This window comes from Pseudorca crassidens, chromosome 14 (assembly GCF_039906515.1).
Source record: "Pseudorca crassidens isolate mPseCra1 chromosome 14, mPseCra1.hap1, whole genome shotgun sequence".
NCBI lineage: Eukaryota > Metazoa > Chordata > Mammalia > Artiodactyla > Delphinidae > Pseudorca > Pseudorca crassidens.
The window spans coordinates 1,487,337-1,510,901 of NC_090309.1; the positions used below are offsets into that span (position 1 = coordinate 1,487,337).

General features: G+C 49.0%; 2 protein-coding genes across 2 annotated transcripts in view; one reads left to right on the top strand and one right to left on the bottom strand.

Annotated features, from left to right (window-relative positions):
- The window catches only part of LOC137205822 (uncharacterized), a 92,871-nt gene that overhangs the window by 22,104 nt on the left and 47,202 nt on the right, over positions 1 to 23,565 (top strand). The window contains exon 2 of the mRNA XM_067704009.1: positions 14,131 to 14,221. Within this exon, the coding sequence (XP_067560110.1) occupies positions 14,131 to 14,221 (91 nt within the window). The remainder of the gene's footprint in view (positions 1 to 14,130; positions 14,222 to 23,565) is intronic.
- On the bottom strand, positions 1,025 to 14,063 carry LOC137205565 (uncharacterized). The gene is made up of 5 exons (XM_067703874.1): positions 13,970 to 14,063; positions 11,172 to 11,366; positions 8,665 to 8,790; positions 6,797 to 6,894; positions 1,025 to 1,408 (listed from the first exon to the last, which is right to left on the bottom strand). Exons 1-5 carry the CDS (start codon positions 14,061 to 14,063, stop codon positions 1,280 to 1,282), a joined length of 642 nt encoding a protein of 213 aa, XP_067559975.1. The 3' UTR covers positions 1,025 to 1,279.

A 23,565-nucleotide genomic window follows, 5' to 3' on the forward strand; every position in this document is an offset into this window, starting at 1 on the left:
ACGTTTAGTCTTCAGTATATGAGAGTCCACCTTCGAATGAGACCCAGAAATCTCTCAAGACGCAGTGGAATGTCTCCACTTTCTCGGTCTCAGGAAACCTCTGAAATACGTGTCCCTGAGGTTTTACAAGTAAATTACAGGCAAACCTCAGAGATACCGTGGGTTTGGGTCCAGACCACATAATAGAGTGAATATTGTGATAAAGTGAGTCACACGAGTGTTTTGGTTTCCCAGTGCACATAAAAGTTATGTTTACACCATACTGTAGTCTATTAAGTGTGCAATAACAGTATGTCTAAAAAGCAATGTACATCTTAATTAAAAATGCTTTATTGCTAAAAAATGCTAACCATCATCTGAGCCTTCAGTGAGTCGTGGTAGTAACATCAAAGGTCACTGATCACAAATCACCCTAAAAATGTAATAATAATGGAAAAGTTGGAAATATTGCGAGAATTACCAAAGTGTGACACAGAGACACAAAGTGAGCAAATGCTGTGAGTAAAAATGGCGCCGATAGACTTGCTTGACCCAGGGTTGTCACGAGCCTTCAGTTTGTAAGAACTGCAATGTCTGTGGAGCACAGTGAAACAAGGTCTGCCTGTACGAATAGGACAGCCTTGGACTTTGGTACTGGGGAGGCAGGGATGCTGACTGCGTTGGCCATGGCGGGAGTGCTTCATGGCCAGAACGCGGGCGGTCACCAGACACCCACTCTCCCCAGTGTCTCTGGGGTTCCTCCCACATGCTTGTTTCTCTGCTCCACAACATGATGCACCTTTCAGCTTATTTCAGTGTGTATCAGTTTCCTTGATGGGGCAGCTCGCTGTGGTCCCTACCAGGCTGCACTTTTCTTGGGGGAAAGTAACCCTATTTTTATCATCTTTCGATGCCCTCCACTCCCCAGCATGAATAAGGCACTCAGTACAAGTCTGTTATCAAATGAATGGAGTGGGAATTTTTGACGAATATCATTGAAATAAATGTTTTAATTCAAAGAAAATTATAACAGAAGGTAGAAAGAGGATATATAGAAGGAACAGAAATGAAAATGTGTGTGATATTATATATTACATGTTGATATATTGAAATTCACCTAAAGACTGAAATTCTGCAGAGAGAGAAGGAAAATGAAGCACCTTAATGCTGCGTAACTGAAGTCACACTGGGTTCATCCAAAAGGCAGATCAGGCTGAAATGTCCAGGTCGTGGTTTAAAAACCCTGACATCACGTCACACGAGCCATTCATGGTTTTTGGAAACAGGTTTCTCTTCTGCTTCACAGAGGCTGCTCTTTAAAGATCCATGCAGAAGGACAGAGAAGTATCAGCCATGTTTTTCTCATAATTTTCATTAAACTTCTTGGTCTGAGCTTCAGTGAACCGATTTCTCCACTCTCCAGTGACTTCTAGAAAGAGTGATGGATAGCACAGTCAGGGACGTTTTCACAAACTTTAACGCGTGTAGATAATCCCTTTCCCCTCGGTACTTGAATGCCTGATGCAGACACTGGCTGGGTGTCCTCCTGATATTGAGTGAGATGTGAGGCTACAGGGCCGATCACCGCACTTCACAGGTGAGGCATTTGTGAATAGCCTTTTTCTGAGACACTTGGGTGGGAGGAGATCTAGATGTGGTTTATCTAATTCTTGGTGTCACGCCCTGCAGCCCTCTGATCATCCAGGACTTCCTGAACCCTCAGTTCATTTCACTTTCTACTTAAGGTAACTGGACCCGGTTTTCTCCTCCTCTCCTTAGAGGTCTCTGGAGGGCTGCATCCTCAGAGCATCCTCTGTCCGCCGTCTGTATCTCTAGTTCAGGCCACATTCCTAGTTGAACACGGCTGAGATTCCTCCTTTCCAGCCTGAATTATCATTGTGTTAATGTGTAATTGAATTAAAGCAATAGAATATGAAGGAATGGTAAGGTTCGTTAGCTTTATTTTATGCTTATGCAATAGAGTATTCACATTTTTTCAGCTTCAACAACTGAAAATGGCCAGAGACCCCACAGAGAGCTGTTTCTGTTCTGATTTCTCCATGCTCTCTGCTTCACGTAGGCTCTTTGAGCTCTGTGTAGTATTATTTTCATGTGTGAAGTGTAAATCTGCTTAATTCTCTAGGGGTAATAAATTATATGGTTATGTAGTTTATCACTTAGCTTACAAGAAAATTAGATGACAAGTGACATCAGTAAAATGGTGGAGTAGGCGATATGAGCCTTCATCCCCCACCAAAAAAAATCCCAGCCATCCATGAACAAAAATAGTCCTGGGAAGGGCTTCAAGAGTCTAATTAAGGACCTAAAGCAACACAGTGGAGCCCAAACAGGAGGATAACCACACAGAGAGAATTGCTGGGGGGACTGGCACAGCAGAGCTGTCTGGAGGTGGCTGGGCTCAGAGAAGGGGGCTACCAGTGTCAGACACACAGCGGAGCCACCATGCCCCCAGGGCCTGCTCTGCAGGGCACCCCAGCAGCCTTTGTCCCTGAGGACCTCAGTCGCCCTGCGTGGGCTCTGCAGCCTTCATAGGATTTGTCAGCGTGGACCCCAGTGGCCTGCCCCGCAGGGCATCCCAGCAGCTTCCCCACTGAGGTAACCAACAGCCACCACAGACCCTCTAGAGAGGAAGACGCTGCCGTGTGCTCTCCTCTCCAAGAAGGAGCCGCGGTCATGCTGCCCTGGGACCGTGACCTCCACTCACCCCACCCCTTGCATGCCCTGGACCCCAGTCCCCAGCCCCTTCTCCACCCCCAGGCCCCATGACCACTCGGCATGTGTCTGCACTGTGATCTCTGACTCTGTAACTGCTCCCATAGGCTTTCTTTATTCTTTTTCATTCTTTTTCTTTTTGTTCCTCTAACTGTTAGAGACTAAAGAAAGCCTATGGGATTTATGAGACACCTTCAAGAGAACAAATATACAAATCTTAGAAATACCAGGAGAGAAAGGGGCAGAAAACTTATTTAAAGGTATAATGGCTAAAACTTCTCAAATCTGGGGACAGATATGGGCATCCAAGGACATGAAGTTTCAACCAAAAGAGGTTCCTCACTGAGACACACTGGAATCATGCTGTCAAAAATCAAAGACAGAGACATTTGAAAGCAACGAGACAAAAGAGGCTTATCACATAGCAGGGAACCCTCATAAGGCTATCGATAGATTTCTCCACACAAACCTTACAGGCCAGGAGAGAGTGAGATGAGATAGATATTCAAAGTGCTAAAAGAAAAAAAAAAGAAACTGTCAACCAAGAACACATTACTTGGCAAAGCTATCCTTATGTACAAAAGATAAAGAGAAAGGAATCAAAGCATAACACTACAAAAAACCACCAAATCATAAAGGAAGACAGCAAGAGAGGAAGAAAGGCACAAAGGAACTACAAAAGAACAAGAAAACAATTAACCTCTAAGATCAGGAACAAGACAGGGTTGCTCACACTTGCCACCTCTGTTCAACATAGTTCTAGACAGAGCAGTTAGGCAAGGAAAAGAAATAAAAGGCATCTAAAATGAAGAGGAAAAAGTAAAATTATCTCTGTTTGCAGATGACATGATCATATATGTGAAAAACTCATAAAGACTCCATAAAAAAGCTGCTAAACAAATTCAGTAAAGTTACAGGATACAAAATAAACATATAAAAATCAGTTGCATTTCTATATGCTAACAATGAACTATCTGAAAAATAAACTAAGAAAATATTTTATTTATAATAGCATCAAAAAAATAAAATACTTAGAAATAAATTTAACCAAGCAGGTAAAAGATCTGTACACTGAAAACTATAAGATAATCGTTAAAGAAATTGAAGAAGAAACAAATAAATGGAAAGATATCCTGTGTTCACAGATTGGAAGGGTGAATATTGCTAAAATGTCCATACTACCCAAAGCGATCCATAGATTCAGTGCAACCCCTATCAAAATTCCAATGGCATTTTTCACAGAATAAATGTTACAAAGCTATAGTAATCAAAACAGTATGGTTCTGGCATAAAAACAGACACACAGACCAATGGAATACACTAAAGAGCCCAGAAGTAAACCAAACATATATGATCAACTAATTTTCAACAAGGAGGCCAGGAATACACAATGGGGAATGGGTAGCCTCTTCAATAAATGGTGCCAGGAAAACTGGATATCCACATGCAAAAGAATAAAATCATCTTATACCATACGCAAAAATCAACCCTGAAATGCTTAAACATAAGACTTGAAACTGTAAAACTCTTACAAGAAAACATAGGGGAAAAGCTCCTTGGCATTGGTCTTGGCAACGATTATTTTGATATGACACCAAAAACACAGACAACAAAGGTCAAAAAAACAACTAGGACTACATCAAACTAAAAAGCTTCTGCAAAACAATGGAAACAATTGAGAAAATGAGAAGTCTATAGAATGGGGGAAAATATTTGAAACCAAATATTTATAAGGAACTCATACAAATCATATAACTCAATAGCAAAAAACAAGTAACCAGATTAAAAAATGGGCAAAGGACCTGAAGAGACATTTTCTAAGGAGACAGATGGCCAACAGGTGTATGAAAAGATGCTCAACATCACTAATCATCAGTGAAACGCAAATCGAAACCACGATGAGCTATCACCTCACACCTGTTAGGATGGCTATGATCAAAAAGTTAAAAGAGGAATTGTTCGTGAGGATGTAAAGAAAAGGGAACCCTGTGTGCTGTTGGTGGGAAAGTAAATTGGTGCAGCCACTGTGGAGAACAGTATGGAGGGTCCTCAAAAAATTAAAAATAGAGCTACCACATGATCCAGCAATCTCACTTCTAGGTTATATCCAAAGGAAACAAAATTACTATCTCGAAGACACATTTGCCTGTACAGTGGAATATTATTCAACCTTAACAAAGAAGGAAACCCTGACGTTTGTGACAACATGGATGAAACTGGAAGACATTATGCTCAGGGAAATAAGCCAGATATAGAAAGACAAATGCTGCACAATCTCACTTATATGTGGAATCTAAAAAAAATCGAACTCATAATAACAGTAGAACGGTGGTTACCAGGGGGTGGGGTGAAAGGGGAGATGCTGATCAAAGGTACAGACTTTCATTTATGAGAGGAATAAATTCTGGAGACCTAATGTACAACATGATGATTATAACTGAGAATTTATTATATATCGATACCTGAAATTTGCTAAGAGAGTAGAATTCAATTGTGTTTTCACTCCTGCACCAAAAAGAGTAACTATGTGATGGATGTGTTGTATTATTAGCTTGATTGTGGTGCTCATTTCTCAGTCAAAACATCACGTTGGGGCTCCCCTGGTGGCGCAGTGGTTGACAGTCCGCCTGCCGATGCAGGGCACACGGGTTCGTGCCCCGTTCCGGGAAGATCCCACATGCCGCGGAGCGGCTGGGCTCGTGAGCCATGGCCGCTGAGCCTGCGCGTCCGGAGCCTATGCTCCGCAACGGGAGAGGCCACGGCAGTGAGAGGCCCACGTACCGAAAAAAACAAACAAAAAAAAACCCCCCAAAATCACGTTGTGTACCTTATATTGACGTTTTACTTGTCAATCATCCCTAAATGAAGCTGGGGGAAAAAAATTCCCAAACCTAAAAAAACCCTCCAGCATGTGTAGTACTGCTGTGCCTATAAATATATGTGTCTCTGGACAAATAGACAATACCTTTTTTCCAATAGAAAAAAAAGAAATCAGGTTCATTATTGGGCAAATTAGAGAGAAAATTTTTCCTTTGAGGCTTAAGTTTTTGCTTATCTTATCAAACAAAACGTACTAGGATTTTTTTTTTTGTTTCATTTCTCTAAAATAATGACAACTTCTTGAAGTTTGTCTCCTTTAAGGGGCTGGCAGTATGGTAGCATCAGGTGGGCTCTGGGCAGGTGGCTGAAGGTCCTGGCTCTGGCCGGGCTGTGAGACCCACTGTGCCCCCGCGGTCATTCTCGGAGAAGTGATTTAACTCAGGGACCACCCTTCCAACCCTCGAGGCCAATGACCTTCGTACTGTCCTCCAGAATGTGCTGGGAAGAATGTGAGCTTCCTGGAGATTAGAGGCTTCACTTGAGAAAGAGTTTGGGTCAAGTACATGTTTGAAGCTCTGAGTTAAGCAGAATTAAACAAGTTCCTTCTCAGAAACTTATTTACGCTCACGTGCTTCAAAAGGGCAGGTACAGAGTGTGGATTCCCACCCTTCTCTGAGCACGAGACATGGGATCTCCCTGAATAAGGCTGCGAAGAACTCACTTCAGAAAACACTGTAGGTAGTGACTCACTGAGCCTGAAGGGTAGAAAGCCACTTATGGGTCAGAAAATTTGTCTATTATCAAGGGACAGACGGGAGCAGGTACGCCTCCTTCAGCGCCACCTCTGCTCCCTCAGATACTCACCACCTATGGCCACGAGCAGGCCAGCCATGTAGACGCTTAGAGAGAATTCTGCGGGTGCGGGAGGCCTGAGGCAGGTGGTGTGGGTTGGTGGGACCATCACGGGCTGTTGGGTCAGGAAGACCTGGGTTTGCAGCCCGTCTCGGCCCCCTGCCAGGTGGTTCTCATTGGGCAGCCTGTGTGATGTCTCTGAGCTACAGTGATGTCTGAACGTCCCCCTGTGGTGTCGCCGAGGGGCTGGGGGCGCTCAGGACGGAGCCCCGTGCCATGCCCCCAAGCCCCTGGTGTGGGAGTGCACCCCACCCGCTCTCATCCACCTGACCCGGTGCTTTGGGCGGACAGGTGTGGGGATGATACGTTCTTACGGGAAACCGGCCCTGAGTGTTTTCTGCTCCCACCTCACCTTGCAGGTTTTCTCCCAGAAGGATAGCAGCAGCAGTTGCGCAGGAAGGTGACTTTTCAGAGTCCTTGGGGAAGGCATTGCATTTGCCTGGTCGATTCCTGAAAAATTGTTCCAGCATATTTGTTAATTTTTTAAAAAGTTTTATTTTTTGTGAATTGATTCTGTCAGTTTTCTTCACGTATGGCTCCTGGGTTTTAGGTCACATTCAGCCCTTCTTCCTCCCTTGGATGATGAAAACCATTCCTCCTTGGTCTCCACTGGCGCTCTGCACCCGTGGTTCGCTGCACATTAGAATCTCTGAGGCAGGACTTTCCCTCAGGATCTCACTCACCACTGACCCACCCCCGCCCGCCCGCTCCTTTTCTCATCCCATCAACCTTCAGTACCTACAGCAGAGCCAGCCAGCACCAAACCACCGCATGCAAATGGGTGAGGACACCTCGACCACACCGTAGGTTCAGAAGACCCAGGGCGGACCTGCGTTATGTCTTCAAATCACTGCTCAAAGAAAATGACAGGGAAATTGTTGAAGAGGCCTGAGGACTCCACAGACGTGTCCACTGGAGGCCTCTAAGGTCAAACCTGAATTACGTAGTGTAGCCTTGAACACTCTCAAAATCTGTCCCCAGTTATTTTTAACGCTCATTTTTGCCACTTTGCCCCAAGCACTCTGGGGTGACACTGAGCAGTTTAGAAAACATGGCACATGTTAGGCTGGGTCAAAAAAAAACAGGAAAGAAAGAAAAAAAAAGACAAGACAGGACAATTAGCTTGTTAATTCATTCTCCAAATGTGAGTTCCCAAGTCCGCAGTTTTCACGTTGGGTTAGAATGGATTCCTGTGGGAACATTGTTGTTAGAGATGACGGTGCTGGGCCCCTCAGTCTGTGTAACTCCACCCTGTACCTCAGGTGCACGCGTGTGCCTGGGATGGTTCCCGCAGGACACACAGACACAGCACACTCACCCAACACACAACGCATGCACACATAACACACATGCGCACACGCGCACACACAACACACACACATCCACACACAACACACATGCACACGCACGCACACAACATACACAACACATGCACACACAACACACACATGCACACACAACACACATCACACGCACAACACACACATGCACACACACAGTACACAACACATGCACACACAACACAATACACACCACACGCACACACCACACACACATGCACACACGCACACGTGTGTGCACACACACACTACGGGTTAGTGGTTAAGAGCATGGGCTTCAGAAACAGAATTCCCGAGCCCAGATCCTGGCTCAGTCCTATCAGCTGTGGCCCTCGAGCAGATCATAGCCTCCTGGGCCTGAGTTTCTGTGTGTGTAACGTGGGTGTCAAGTAACAGCTCCTCAGTGTACTGTGAGGACAAAAAGTGCTCATGCAGCAAAGTGTTTGGAGTAACCCCTGGCCCGTGGCGAGTGCCAGGACTCCACCACGCATTGTCTATTTCCCCATGGAAAGTGCCTCAGGAATGCTGACCTTGTATCTGGGGTCCTTGGTGCCAGGCCCCTGTGACATTGGCGTATGAAGTCCCCCTGCTGGGGGAGGGCTGGGGAGAGATCCCTTTCCCTGGTGTTTGTAACTCGGTGACACTTTATTTAATAGCGAGGTGGTGCCCCTCTATTGTTTAGCATTAGAGCTAAATAAGTTTTTAAGTGAAGGGGTCTGTCTACCTAGATTTGCACAAATAAAGGTAACTTGTATCCAGCATTTAGAGTTGGGGACCAAAGGGAGTTTTTTTTTGGGGGGTGTGGTAGACTTTCAGACTCTCCACTCCCAAATTGCCCATCTTTACGTGAAGATTACGATTTTGTAAACTGGAGACTTACCAGAGCAGTCCGGTATCCGTATCCATTCCAGGAAAGGCTGTCGCAGGTGGATGGGGACCAATCCGCTCTGCTCAAGGTCTCCACCGTTCTGTATCAGATCTACAACCTCCTGCGTCCAGGTCGTTCCTGAGAAAGAGTGGAGAGCAGAACTGAGGAACAGGTTGCTGATTTTCTGCAGCTTACAATTTAGAAGCATCTTATGCTAGAAAAAGAATTCATTTGTCTATCAGTACCTCACTTATGCTACTCACTACGTTGAATTGAAATCAGCTATTAAGATTATCTTTTCCTCACCAGAAAGTTTCATTAAGGGAAGCAATTAATTTTTATACTCCAATGATGTACTTCTAAGAATTTGAATATGCATTGGTATTTCTAGAAAATGATAATACAAATAATTAGTGTATGTAACAATAAGGGGTTAATTTAAAAAATATTTCCTTTGGAGGAAAATCACAACGATTGCCAAACACTCACTTTTACTATTACACTCTGGTTGCTTATAAATAATCTTGTTTCTCCCCTCTGGTTACTTTTATTTAGAACCGTGACATTGATCCAATGCCAATGATGTGAAAAGGAAGGAAAAGTAAGAATTGGAATTGGTAATCCACAAAAAAAAGGAAAAAATCGACATTGAATGAATTCCTCTTTAAGAGGTCAAGAAAGATAGGGTGACGTTAACAGTGACTTCTACATGGAAGTTGAATTGGTTTTAAGTGGAAAAATAACCTTTGCTACATTTGGGGGTGATACCCGTTCTCCCTGGGGCCGCTCTCAGCCTGCACACCCTTGACTTCCCAGGAATTCTCTCCCTGTTTGGCTTCCGGACACTTGGCTGGCCTGGTCTTTTTCTCGGGGAGGAGCCTGGTTTGCACGTGTGTGGGGCCATTGAATCCGATGGACCCCAGTCTTCTCTCTGGGTCCTACGAATTGGGCGGTTCTGGGTAAATTATGTAAACCCACCGAGCGGGAGTTATGCTCGTGTGGTTTTGAGAGCACAAGTGCCAGCCTGCAGTGGGCACTAAATGAATGTCGAGGGTCATAATTGTTAACTGCGTAGGTGCCGGTGTTCCTGCAGGGCAGGGGCCGGTCCGGTGAGACCGTCTTGCTCAGGTAAGATGAGGAGGAAGCTGCCGCAGCTGGTTTCCCGTGGTCCCGGCTCCTTCCCCCGCGCCTGGGCCGCGCTCCCTGGGCCCTGGGCTCTGGCACTGTGCCTGCTGAGCTCCTGATTGGTTCCCATTTTTCCTTCTGTCCTGGAATCAGAACTCGCTTCATCCTTGGCCCTTCCGTTGCCTATGCGTCAGTTTACGGTCCCAGGTCTGTGTTGTCTGGTTCTGCCCGATGCAGGGTGCTCCGGGAGCAGCAGGGGCGGCCTTCTCGCTATGGGCCGGCTCTGCTTCCTTTCCTGGACTCTGAGGGGGGCCGGCCTCTCGAGGACCTCGTGGGTGCCCTCTGCCTGCAGACTCCGCCTCGGACTTGGCTTTGCTGCCGTGGACGCCGTGAGCGACTCCAGAAACCCAGCCTCCCTTGGTGGTCGGTCTGGGCCATGCACGGGTTTCTGCCAGAGCCCCTGGCCTCAACCTCCAGCCTTGCCCTGCACCCCAGGGGCCTCACACCGTGACTCACACTCACCAGTAACTCCCCTCCAGCCCAGGACGGCCGATTCCCACCGACCCAGGTTCCAAAGTCAACCGCACCGCCTAACTGCAGGGCAATCTGGTCTCTGCCCTTCCATGGACTCTGCCTGCTGGCCGGCACCTTCCCAGACATGGGTGTTGACGTGAACGGTCAGTGGCTGGAGTGATGCCCCACAGCCGTCCATGGAGGTTCGTAAGTCTGCGGCGGGTGTGTGGCCCCGACTCCCTTCTAAACCGAAGAGTTTGCTTTCCCAGCTGCTGAGGGCGCTGCTGGCCGACAGCCCTGAGCTGTTCATCCCTCTCTGGGACCCAGGCCGTGCCCCTTTCCTGTGGCAGCTTGCACCTGACACCCAGGCCTCTCACCCACCCTGGGGTGGCGTCAGCTTGGAGGGACCACCCCAACTCTGGAGCGCCCAGCCCACGGGCTGGAGGGGGGCTTGCCAGCACCGAGTGGAAGGCCCCGTCCTGCCTCCCTCCGCTTCCCCACAGAGCACTGACCCTTAAACAGGCCACGCACTCACACCCAACTCAGCCTGCCTCCTGGGGACCCGGCCTGCGACGTGGTTTGGGATCGAGGATGAGGACTTAGGGTGACGACAGGCTGCCTTAGGTCAGCGGCAGGTGGGGGCCTGGGCCTTGAGTGACCTTACTTGGCCACAGAAGCAATGACATTCAAACGAGGTCATTAGGGTGGACCCTGATCCAGTGTGACCGGGGTCCTCACGAAAAGGGGAAATTTGGAGACAGACGGGTGCACAGGGAGAACGACGCGTGTGAACGTGAAGATGGCTGTCTGTCCTCAAGCCCAGGATGGGGCCTTCCGCAGCCCCCGGGAGAAACCAGACCCGACGAGCCTTGATTTCCCACCTGCAGCCTCCAAGACCTTGAGGGTACACTCCTGCCACGCCCCTGGGTTGTGCTGCCTGGTTACGGTGGCCGGAGCAAAGGAAATGATCACAGCGGCTCCGAGATCCTTCACGTCCTTCCCTCCGTCTAAATTAGGCCCGACCGGTGGCCTCTCGTCACCCCCCGGCCCCCCCCACCCGAGTTTCCTCCAGGGCCCTAATCACATGTTGTAATCACATGTTGTAATCCAGATTACATGTTGTAAACTGTCCAGTGGCCTGACGTCCTGCTCCAGCCTAGACCCTAAGCGCCAGCAGGACAGAGGCCAGGAGCACTTTGCTGCTCTGCACGGGGCTCATCCCTGGGGTTTAGAGCCTCCTGATAGAGTTTTGTTGAATGAGAGAAAAAAATGATTAGCATGAATTTTTTGACCTGAAAAATCTACTTTAAATAGTTACATATTTTTAATAAAACAGCGACCTAGCTCTTGAAAAAAACCTTACAGTTTTGTAGACAAGTGTCAGATCCTTTGCCCGCCTGTCTGATTTACAGACAGGGCCCCCGCTGGCCTCTGCATTGCCCACTCAGAGCTGACACGTGGCGACTCCTGCTCTCTCGTCTACCACATACCTGCTTTGGGGTAGGAAGCAATGACCAGGTCATCGGGCCTGGCTTGGGAGGCCCAGATCTTACCCCAGATCCTGCATGTGCCCTTCTGTAGAGTGACCCCATCTACCTGGGGAAGCAGGGGCCCTTCTGACTCCCCTGTCGTTCCCACCACATCCATCTCCATTTCCTCCGTCTTGGTTTGGGCACCAGCAGTGCAAAGTGACAAGTGAGCGAAGGCAGGATCCACATGGGATTTTACCCTCAGTGCCTTGGGCACGGACTCCGCTCACCTACAGGCTTGTGTGTCCAGGCAAACAAGGAGAGGTGATTGGCATGGCTCTGTACCTCCTGAGTGACGCTGGAGCGAAATCCTTAAGCCTGTGCCGGATCAGACCTTCCTTACGGCGGGGCTCTGGCGGGGCCCCACCTTGACGCTGCCCAGAGGGAGGAAGAGCCGCTCGGCGAGGGGCTGCCCGAGTCCGTCCTGGAGTCATTTCCTGGACCCGCGGACGCCCTCCAAGGTGGGGAGTCGGGTGATGTCGCTGAAGGAGCGTCTGGAACAGGTGTCCAGGCATTGCCCTCCCCTCTGTCCTCACCCGGAGCCAGCGATCCTGTGTCCTCGGGATTTGGAGAAAAACCCTCCCAGGCTGAGAGGAGACAAGTGTCATGTCACCAGCTGGGACATGGGAATTCCACCCCAGCTTTGGAGGCTGAATGAATTCTCAAGGCTCTGGTCTTGTCTATGAGTGTGAGGATAGACTGTCGTATCTGAGAACCATCACCAGATAGACTTTTTAAAAATTAATTTTTATTGGAGTATAGTTGCTTTACAATGTTGTGTTAGTTTCTGCTGTGCAGTAGAGTGACTGAGCTCTATGTATACACATATCCCCTCTTTTTTGGATTTCCTTCCCATTTAGGTTACCACAGATCACTGAGTAGAGTTCCTTGTGCTCTACAGTAGGTTCTCATTAGCTATCTATTTTATACATAGTATCAAGAGTGTATATGTGTCAATCCCAATCTCCCAATTCATCTCATTCCCCTCCTTTGCCCCTTGGTATCTGTACGTTTGTTCTCTACGTCTGTGACTCTATTTCTGCTTTGCAAATAAGTTCATCTGTATCGTTTTTCTAGATTCCACGTATAACCAATATTTTACGGTATTTGTCTTTCTCTGTCTGACTTACTTCACTCGGTATGACAATCTCTAGGTCCATCCACGTCTCTGCAAATGGCATTATTTTGTTCTCTTTTATGGCTGAGTAATATTCCATGGCATATATGTACCACATCTTCTTTATTCATTACTCTGTTGATGGACATTTTGGTTGCTTCCATGTCCTGGCTATTGTAAATAGTGCTGCAATGAACATCAGGGTGCATGCATCATTTCAAATTATGGTTTTCTCCGGATATATGCCCAGGAGTGGGATCGCAGGATCATAAGGTAACGCCGTTTTTAGTTTTTTAAGGAACCTCCATGCTGCTCTCCATAGTGGCTGTACCAATTTACATTCCTACCAACAGTGCAGGAGGGTTCCCTTTTCTCCACGCCCTCTCCAGCATTTATTATTTGTAAATTTTTTGATGATGGCCATTCTGACCAGTGTAAGGTGACACCTCATTGTAGTTTCAATTTGTATTTCTCTAATAATTAGTGACGTTGAGCATCTTTTCATGTGCTTTTTGGCCATCTGTATGTCTTCCTTGGTGAAACGTCTATTTAGGTCTTCCGCCCATTTTTTGATTGGGTTGTTCGGGTTTTTTTTGATATTGAGCTGCATGAGCTGTTTGTATAGTTTGGAGAGTAATCACTGCTCAGTTGCTTCATTTGCAAATATTTTCTCCCATTCTGTGGGTTGTCTTTTCATTTTGTTTATGGTTTCCTTTGCTGTGCAAAAGCTTTTAAGTTTGAGTAGGTCCCATTTGTTTATTTTTGTTTTTATTTTCATTACCCTAGGCAGTGGATCGAAAAAGATCTTGCTGTGATTTATGTCAGAGTGTTCCGCCTATATTTTCCTCTAAGCGTTTTATAGTATCCCCAACAGATAGACTTTTAAAAATCAAGGCATAATTAACAGTAAAATGTGCAGAGCTTCAGTTTACGTGTTGATGGGTTTTCACTCGTGCATACGCCCTGTGACAGGCCCCAGATCAAGATGCAGAATGTTTCCACCACCTGCCCTCTGTCTGGATCAAGGCCTCACCACCATCCCGGGCCCAGGGCGAAGGCCGTTCCGACTTCCATTCCCTCGGATAGGGTTCCCTGCTCGTGAACCTCGTCTTGGCGGCATCGTCCATTGTCCAGTTTCCCTGGCCACCTCCTGCTCTGACCTTCCCTGTGCCCATCTCTTTCTCTTTCCTACAGACTCTTCCTCATCCTCGATTCTGCGCTGGACGCCCCCCTCATCAGAAAGATATTTGACTAACCCCACCTGGAATGGTCTCTTACCTTCTGGGTATGTCCTTGCATCTTTATTTTAACTTCTGAGAAGGGTGAATGCTATGAATAATATAAACCATAGACACAGATGGTCTTTGCTTCTGAATTTTTGAAATTGGAGAAAATAAAGCAGCGGCGTCATCTAGGGGTAGGTGTTTTATAATCCAAGTAGAGGCAGTATTTGTCTGCACCAAAGACTGACAGAACCTTTTCAGGGAATTGAAGGAATAACCAGTGGTTTTTGAGCCAAGTAGAGCACCAGTCGGAGAAAAAACTGTTTTATGTGGTTGCTGGCTACTTGGAAGTAAGAACCTTACATGAATCTCATAACACAAGAAGCAGATCATCTCTGAGAACAAAGGGGAATAAAGGCAATTTGAGACCCAAAGAGCCTGTAGAGCCGGTTGCATAGGTCTTGCCTGCAAGGACCTCTCGGACAGGAAGGGTTTTCTTCCTGGATTTCCGCAGGCCACTGTGGTTCAGTCAGCTCGCCCAGCCCCCAGGGTCCAGGAGTCCTGGTCCAGCTTCCACTGCCTGCAGGGCAGAGCTTGTGCATGTTCCCGTCGCTTTGCTGACGTGTATGCAGGGTCCACTTCCTCGTAGCAGGGATAGAGCATTTGATGCGGGCTTGTCTTTCTCTTTCCCTCACCCTTTTACGGGCTCGTATGGGGAACCCATGCACATTGAAAGAAGAAAGGAAGCGTGGGCCTAAGAGCTGGTGCGCGAGGGCTCCCTGGGTGGGGCTGGGGCTTCAGGGCAGGATCGGCCTGGCCGCCTTCCCCTCCTGAAGAGGAGACTTTGGGATCCACCCACCCGCTGTTCACAGCGGCTTCCAAGGGCCGACTCCGCATCTCAGGCCAGCAGGGCTGTGGTCATCCTGTGAAGTCACAGCAGGAACCCGTGTTGTCTAGGCCACAGCTATGGTCTGCAGGGGTGGCTGAACCGGGGGCGAAGCAGAGAAAATCCTCCTGTCATTGAGACTGCAAATGAGCGCATGTCCCCCGGGGAGCTGTAGCGCACAGGGCTTCCAGCAGATCCGAGGAGCCGCCTAGGTCAGGAAGTACTTTAACGTTCTTCCCGGTTTGCACAAGCTTCTTGACTTTTCTTCTTTGTTCCGTAAATAGAATAATGTCGTTTCCTCAGGCTGGTCCTGAGTTTTCTGACTGTAGGGCCACTGCTCAGGCCTCCTTTTTCTCTTTGTCATTAGATCCAACGACTCGACCTGCTTCATTTCTTCCTTAAACCCGACTTTGCCCAAATTAACCCCACGTTGGTGATGCGAATACGACTCCCCTTACTACTGATCCTATTGTAGCAGAACATACATGCTTCAGCTCGTTTGTTCCCTAAGTTTTAGGGGAGGAAGTATGGTTCTGACACCAATTCCCACGTGTGTTTTTTCCGACCACCACCAAGCAGTTCTTCAACGCCAGCTGGGTGTTCTGCGATACAGCTCAGTTCTGACAGCGTCTGCCTGTCAGGAGATGGCGTCAGACCCCACGGGTTAAGGGCTCAGTCCTACAGGACTGCCCCCACCCCCCGCTGAGACTCTAATCACCTGTCCAGGTTGTCACCTGTGCTGCTGTACCAGCGGCTACACACTGGAGGTTCCCATCACTCCCGCCTCGGGGTGGGTTATTCTGCTAGAGGGGCTCACAGAGAGTTGACCTGCTAAATCAGCAGCTTATTACAGAAGCATGCAGCTCAGGAAGAGCCAGGCGGAGAAGGGGCACGGGGCAAGGCCTGGTGAGGGGCGTGGAGCTCCCCTGCCCGATCCGGGTGCCATGCTCCCCAACCTTCCTGTGTTCACCAACCCGTTAGCTCTCCGAACCCTGTCCCTTTGGGCTTTCACAGAGGCTTCATCACACAGGTTGATTGATTAAATCATTGGCCTTTGGTGATTGAACTGAGTCTCCAGCCAGCTCTTCCCCTCCCCAGAGGTCAGGGGTGGGGCTGAAAGTTCCAACCCTCTAATTACCCTTAGGAGACTTAGGGCTTTCCAAAAGTCACCTCGTTAACATAACAAAAGGCACCTTTGCTGTAGGAAATTCCGAGGTTTTTAGGAGCTCTGTGCCAGGAAGAGGATGAAGATCAAGTATATATACGTATATATATTCCTTATTATAAATCACAACATCACAATAGGTATGATCATTGACCCCATTTTCCAGATGAGGAGACTGAGGCCAGAGAGTGAGGCAAATTAGCACAGGCTGCACATATGGTAACTGGCAGGGCCAGGCTCAACCCTGTGCTGTGGCTTCAGAGCTGGTCCAGGACGTCGGGTCACCAGCACCCTCCCTTCACTCAGTCCTGAAGATAAGCACAGGGACGCTTTTCAGTTAAGGGTTATGTTACCGAACTGAACTTGGGTCCACACCCCTGCTGCACAGCAAAGCCAACCTGCTGACACCGGGTTGTGGTGAAGGAAAGTACAGCATTTATTGCAGGGCACCAAATAAGGAGAACACGGCAGCTCATCCTTAAAAGACCCAAACTCCCCGATGATTTTCAGGGAAGGGCTTTTAAAGGCAACATTTGGGGTGAGGACTGCAACATTTGCAGCTCATGGACTTTCTTCTGATTGGTTGGTGGTGAGGTAACAGGTTGATGTTTTGGGAATCTTAACCATCAGCCATCTGATTCCAACCAGTCTGGGGTCTACGTGCTTGTGGTCGCATGTAGTCACTGTCCTCCACCTGGGCGGGGTCCCTCGTTTCTAAGGGAAGAATTTAAAGAAATGAGAAAAGGGATGATTGACAAAGACACCAAGGAAGTGACGGGTGGGTGGGAGCTGAGGCCTAGCTGCCACTGGTGTTAAACCACCACGTCAGCTTCCTCTGCTGAGGCCTCGGGAGGTCCCTCTCTCCCGGCGGAGGCTCGGGGGTCCTGGGACCCGCCTCGTGCCCTTCGTCCTGCCCGCCCCCCACAAATGGCTCTGCTGGACCCTCCGTTTCTGTAGCTGCTCAGCCTGAGCCCGTCTTGGGGTGACAAGTGAGGGGAAGGAATCTTTCCTGCAGCCAAAAGGAAGGCTGAGAAGTCCTTTGGCCGCCCCAGCTCTGCGGGCTGCCCGCCTGGGCCCTGATCTGCCGTCAGTTTTCCTGTCTGCTCTTTCCAAAACGACTTCCAGCAAAAGCAGGGACCCCGTTTCGGGGTGACACCCTGGGCAGAGAGCCTGGGTCCGGCTTCCTGGGTGGTCTGGGTCCTGCCGTGGAGGCCCCGCCATGTTCCCTGGAGGACACGCTTTGTGAGGGCCTTATTCTGTGGAGGTGGCTGGCCAGGACCCCCTGCAGGGAGGGACGGACCCCAAGTGAACCCCCCAGGAAGGGGGTGCCCTTCGTGCTGGAAGGCCACCCTGGCACCAGGGACAGTGTCTCCAGGAAAGTTTGGGATGAGGGGCAGAAAAGTAATTTTCCTCCCTCATATCTTGGAGAAAAATGTTTTTCCCGTATGAGCAGAAGCGAGCGGCAGGCGCTCTCCCCTCCTCGCCTCCGGCTCTGTTCTCCTCCAGGGGAAGGACCCGGTACTCACCGGGACCCCAGCGGGGGGGCTCACCGACCTTCACCTCTGCTCCTGTGTGTTGGCCCTGACAACGCCCTTCTGCAGGCTCTTCCTCCAGGGGCTTCTCGAGTCCTGAAGCCCCAGACCTGTACCCGTAGGAGGAGCGGCTCCTGCTCTGGTCCTGCCCCTTAGTTCCCTTGAAATAGGACCTGCTTAAGGTGGGTCTGGATGGGGCTGCACCTCAGGGCTCAGATGGAAGCAGGAGGTGAAGGAAGAGGCCAGTGAGAGCCCCGGTCGTTGCCTCCCCTCCGTCTTCCCGGAGCTTGGTCTTCGGTTCCCGGAACCCGGCCTATGGCTGCCTATTTCCTGGCCCCGGCAACCACTTTGGAATTTAATATTCATCACCTCTTAGGCGCACACCCAGAACTTAAATCATGGTTCTCTGAATGTGTGTTTAATTGTGAATCACAGATAAAACTTTTAATAGTTGTATTGCTTCTGCTACCCATGTTCAAATGCCTTAGGATTTCTAACTGGACCAGCCAATGGGAAGGATGGTTGATTCTCTAGGGGGAAGTGACCGAAGAAGGCTGGACTGCTATTCACGTCTGGACCACAGTTGAAAATGGTGGGTGGGTTTGTGAGTCCAGTGGAGTGAAATACAGGGTAGAGGCACTTAGATAGTTGAGCACTAGATCACTGCGGAGATTTTTGTCTGAACTCTATAGGTAGATAGATGGTCCTTATTTATCCGTCCATGAGTCCATCCGTGCATGCATCCATCCATGGTCCAAAACAGAGTTACTGGGCACCTGCCCTGTGCTAGGCTCTGCCAAAGGGGTGGTGTTGTGGGATGAATCTTCCCATCTAGTACAGATAATAACAGAATAGCCAATGAGGTTAGAGCAGGTGCTGTGCTATGATGAGAATAAGGAGAGTTAGCGATGGATGCCGTGGGACACTGGCTGAGGAACCGACAGTCATGGACACGCTCCCCAAGGGAGTGGATTGGACCAGAAGGAGCCAGGCTGGCTTAAAGCCTTGGCAGCGGGATTCCGGGCAGAAAGGGCTACAGGTCCTCAGACCCAGGGCTGGACCAGCTCCTGGAACCAATAGGAGCCCGAGCCTCCCGGTGAGGCAAGGTCAGAAAGGTGGGTGGAGTCAGGTCACGCCGCTTTGGGCCTGGAGGGGAATTTGGCTTTTGTTCTAAATCAAAACGGCCCCTTTGGGGCGCTTGCATCCCCTGTTCACAGTCAGGGGGCAGAGAGCATGCTGGCTGCTGCTGGAAAATGGTTCGCCAGGGATAGGGATGTCAACAGCAAGAGTGGCACAGAAACTCTTCTGCACCCAAATCATCGCTCACTGGAATTTATTCAGCCTTGGAGTAACGCTAAAAAGGCGAGTGCTTTGCAGACACGTTCTGGGTTGCAGGTTTTGGCAATGGTTGTGGGAGTGTGCACTGTGGCTGATACTGTTACACACCTGTGCTGTCCTCAGAGAAAGAACCAGTCCCGGTGCCCAGCTGCCTACCCCCCTGCACACCTGTTGCGGTGTCTTGGTTTACCTTTTGGAAACCTGCAGGGGGCATTCATTTCTTTCCACAATGGACGTGTTTGCAGGCAAGGCCTGACTCACGGCTCTGTTTCCCCGGGGGACTTAACACGATTTCATCATGGTGGAAATAAGCTCAGTTGTGTGCAGCCATAAAAGGAGCAGGTGTGCCGGCCGAGGGGCGTGGGCTTGTCCGGACCACCCACCAGCTTCTTCCTTCCTTACCAAGAAAGGAGGAAAAATGCAGTTCAGTGAAATTCACCTCTCAGAAAGGACAGGACTATAATTTTAGGTAAGTCTGTATTTGAAAACCAAACAAAACAGAACCAAAAATTTCTAAGGAGAAAAGTAAACTTTTCTGAGACATGGAGTCCCAGCCCCCAGAAATTTGCTCCCCCAGGGTTGAGTTCCTTGGTAGATTCTTTCATTTTTATTGAGGTTCCTGGGATGGGGGCCACGTCCTGTCTGTGTGTTCCAGTGCCTGTTATGTGTCCTAGTTTGGAGAGCAGAGCTCAGTGGGCAGGTCCTGGAGGGGTTACAAAGCGACCTTGGGACTTTACAAAGGGCTTGTGTTCCTGACCAGTTAGGGAGCCTGGGGTGAGCCAAGGCACCTGGACCTGACTCTTGATCTGGAACTAGACCAGCCTTGGCTGGTTGACCTGTGATGGTGACACGCAGGAGCTCTATGGTCGGGGCTCCCAGACCAGCTCTGAGCTCCCTCCCCCTCAGGCAGGACCAGGAGCACAGGGTCTCTTCTGGGTGCTCAGGGTACTGGTCCCCCACTCTCACCCACCCTGGGCAGGCTCGGCGGGAACCGAGTCAGCCCCAAACACTCCAGAAATAAACTCAGACACATTTGTTAAAGGTCATCTTTAGCAGAAACTGTTTCCTCTGCCTGCACCACCCCCCAACTTAGTTTCTGGCTAAGACCTTGGAATGGGCTGAATCGTGTCCTGGCAAATTCGTGTGTTGTAGTCGTAACCCTCAGCACCTCAGAATGTGACTGTGTTTGGAGATGGGGCCTTTGGTTAGTTCAGATTAAGCCATTAGGACGGGTCCTAATCCCATCTGACTGGTGTCCTTGTAAGGAGAGGGGATTAGGGCAGAGACGCACACAGAGGGGTGACCACGTGAGGACACAGCCAGAAGGTGGCTACCTGCAAGCCAATGAGAGAGGCCTCAGGAGAAAGCAACCTGTCCTCACCTGGATCTTGGGTTTCTAACCTCTAGGGCTGTGAGAAAATAAATTTCTGTCGTCTAAGTCATTCAGTCTGCGTATTTTGTATGGCAGTCTGAGCAGCCTAGCACAGATGGGTTTGTTCATCAAGACTCAGCTGAAACGTCCCTGTCTTTGGAAGCCTTCCGTGACCTGGCCCCTGACCCAGGCTGCCCTGTGCCCCCTCCTTGGGTGACTGTGTCATTGATCACCCAGTCCAATGAGAGGGGCTGCTTTGAATAATTCCCACAGCACAGCGGATGTAAGCTTATCTCCCGGGAAAACTGGTGTGTAGGTCCTACCTCTCCCTCTGTGCCCCCAGGACACCTTGCCGGTTTCCTCTGTGATGTCACGTAGCACATTGTCAATAAATCTGGTGAACATCTCTCCCCACCAGTAAGGCCACAAGCCCCTCCTGAGCGGGCCTGGGCCCTGTTGTCCGGGTCCCCTTCACTGGAACGGTGGCTGGGACATTCCAGACCCTCAACACATGTGCACTGAATGTATGAACACGTGATGTACAAACTCAATGACTCGATAGACTTAAGTTTTAAATCAGTAATCATGTTTATTTGTTTTTTAAAAAAATCTCCAAAGCATAGAAAGAAGGCAAAAGTGGACACAGTTCCGTGGTTTGATGAACTTGTTAGCATTAATTGAAAACTGAAAGTGAAACAGGAGGGAAGGGAGCAGGGCACAGCTTTTAAAAGAATGACGTAGCCGAAGGACACGACATAAACTGATAAGAACCAAATAGGTCAAGATGGCAGACGACCTTCACTAGACCTTGAGCCTCAGTATACGCTCATTGTAATACATCAGCACACTAAATGACCAGCCCACGGGTGCCATGACAGTTCTGAGACCTACCATAAAGGCCAAAAAGTGGGCAGTGGCCCAATTCCTGGAAACCCCCACCCCTTTCCCAGAACAGCTGGAATACTCCTCCCATTTAGAAGCCTATGAAATTTCCCACTCCTATAAAAACTGACAACCCCGGGGCTTCCCTGGTGGCGCAGTGGTTGAGAGTCCGCCTGCCGATGTAGGGGACACGGGTTCGTGCCCCGGTCCGGGAGGATCCCACATGCCGCGGAGCGGCTGGGCCCGTGAGCCATGGCCGCTGAGCCTGCGCGTCCGGAGCCTGTGCTCCGCAACGGGAGAGGCCGCAACAGTGAGAGGCCCACGTACCGCAAAAAAAAAAAAAAAAAAAAAAGAATCATAAAGATCAGGAAACAGAACGTGACGAGTGGACACCCAGGAGTGCCCCTCCCTCCTCAGAGCGTCCTCCCCTCCGTGAGGTAGCTGTTCTCCCGATTTTGTGACAGTGATCTTGTCCTCATAGTTTATGCCCAAGCACGCATCCCTAAATAACGCAGCCCAGCTTCGCCCAGGTCCAGACTCTGCACGTGGGTGGACCGTGCGGGCTGCTTTGTTGCTTTTGGTGGCTCAGCACTGTGTCCATGAGATTCTTTCATCTTGTGCATATAGTTTGTTTAAAAAATAATTTTTATAGTTTTACTAACTTTAAACATAATGTACTCCATTGCTGTGGAATATTCCTTCCTAGGAGCGTGCATGGCTCACTTCTGCATCCGCTTGTGATGGTCTTCAGGTGCTTTCAGGTTTGGCTCCTGTGGCTGCGGAGTCCATGTCCGTGTGTCCTGGTGCAGGGCTGGGTGGTTTGTGTTCAGCTGGGAGGAACACTGTGGGTCTGTGTGCATGGAGTGCGCTCTCCGAGGCCCGACTGTTTCAGAAGTGGTTGTACCGCCCGCTGCGCACCAGGCTTTCCATTGCTCCACGTCCTGCTGATATTTCATACTGTGTCTTCATGTCTGCCATTCCGGTAGGTGTGTGCACAGTAGTTTTCTTATGGTTTTAACCCCTCGGTTGTTAGTGAAGTTGTGCATCTTGTCACATTCATGGACTATTTCTTGTTTTTTAAAAAGTTTTAAAAAGTGTGGTCAAATACACATAAAATTTACTATCTTAACCGTTTTTAAGTGCACATTTCAGGGTCAAGAAGTAATTTGCACTGTTGTGCAAACCTGACCGCCATCGTCCTCCAGAACTTTTTCATCTTGCAAAACTGAAAACAGTCCCATTAAACACTCAGTCCCCATTGTCCCTCCCTCAGCCCCTGGTACCCACCACCCTACTTTCTGTCTCTATGGTTCTGACTGCTCTGGGGGCCTTGTATGAGTGGATCAAGCACTGTTTGTTTTTTTGTGTCTGGCTTACATCACTGAGCATAATGCCCTCAAGGGTCACCCCTGCGGCAGCCTGCGTCAGAACTGCCTTCTGTTTAGGCCGAATAACATTTCCTTGTACGGATGGACCATGTTTTGCTTCTCCATTCATCCGTCAATGGACACATGTAATATTTACATTCATTTCTCATGTCTTACGATATTTGTGGAATAACTTCAGAAAGTCCTATGAATCAAAAGTCATTTACCAGTAACTTTTTTCTTAAACTTTTTATTTTGAAAAACATCAAAGCTAAGAAAAGGTAACAACACATGTGAGCTTCACTTGTGTTCAGGAATTAAAGCTTTATGGTATTCACTTTATTCCCTGTGTGTGTGCTATGCGTGTGCGTGTGCCTGCTTGCATACCATATATATGTGCTGTGTATGTGCATAGGTGTGTGTTTGCACACGTTAGTGTGTGCATGGGCATATGCGTGCATGTTCATATGCTAGTGTGTGAATATATTTGTGCTGTGCACGTGCATATGTTTGTGTGTGTGCTGTGCCTGCCTGTGTGCACACCTGTGTTTGCTGGAACCACTTGCAAGTTGGCTGCAGGCTGAATTGTGCCCCAGATACGTCCACGCGCACGTGCTCTAACAATCCTGCGTAGCCACGTAAAGGTCACAGATCTCAGGGATTTAAATGGATGGAGCAGGATGTCCTGACACAGAGTCTGTCTTCCAATGACTGTCACTGTCTCAGTAACATCCTTCACACCTTCTTTAAGCCCCATTCAGGGCTTAGACCTTAGACCTTTTAGACCCCCATTACATTCAGTCACCTGCCCCAGGTCCCCTAAAACTACAACGTCACAATGGGAGAGCCCGACCAGGGCCTGGG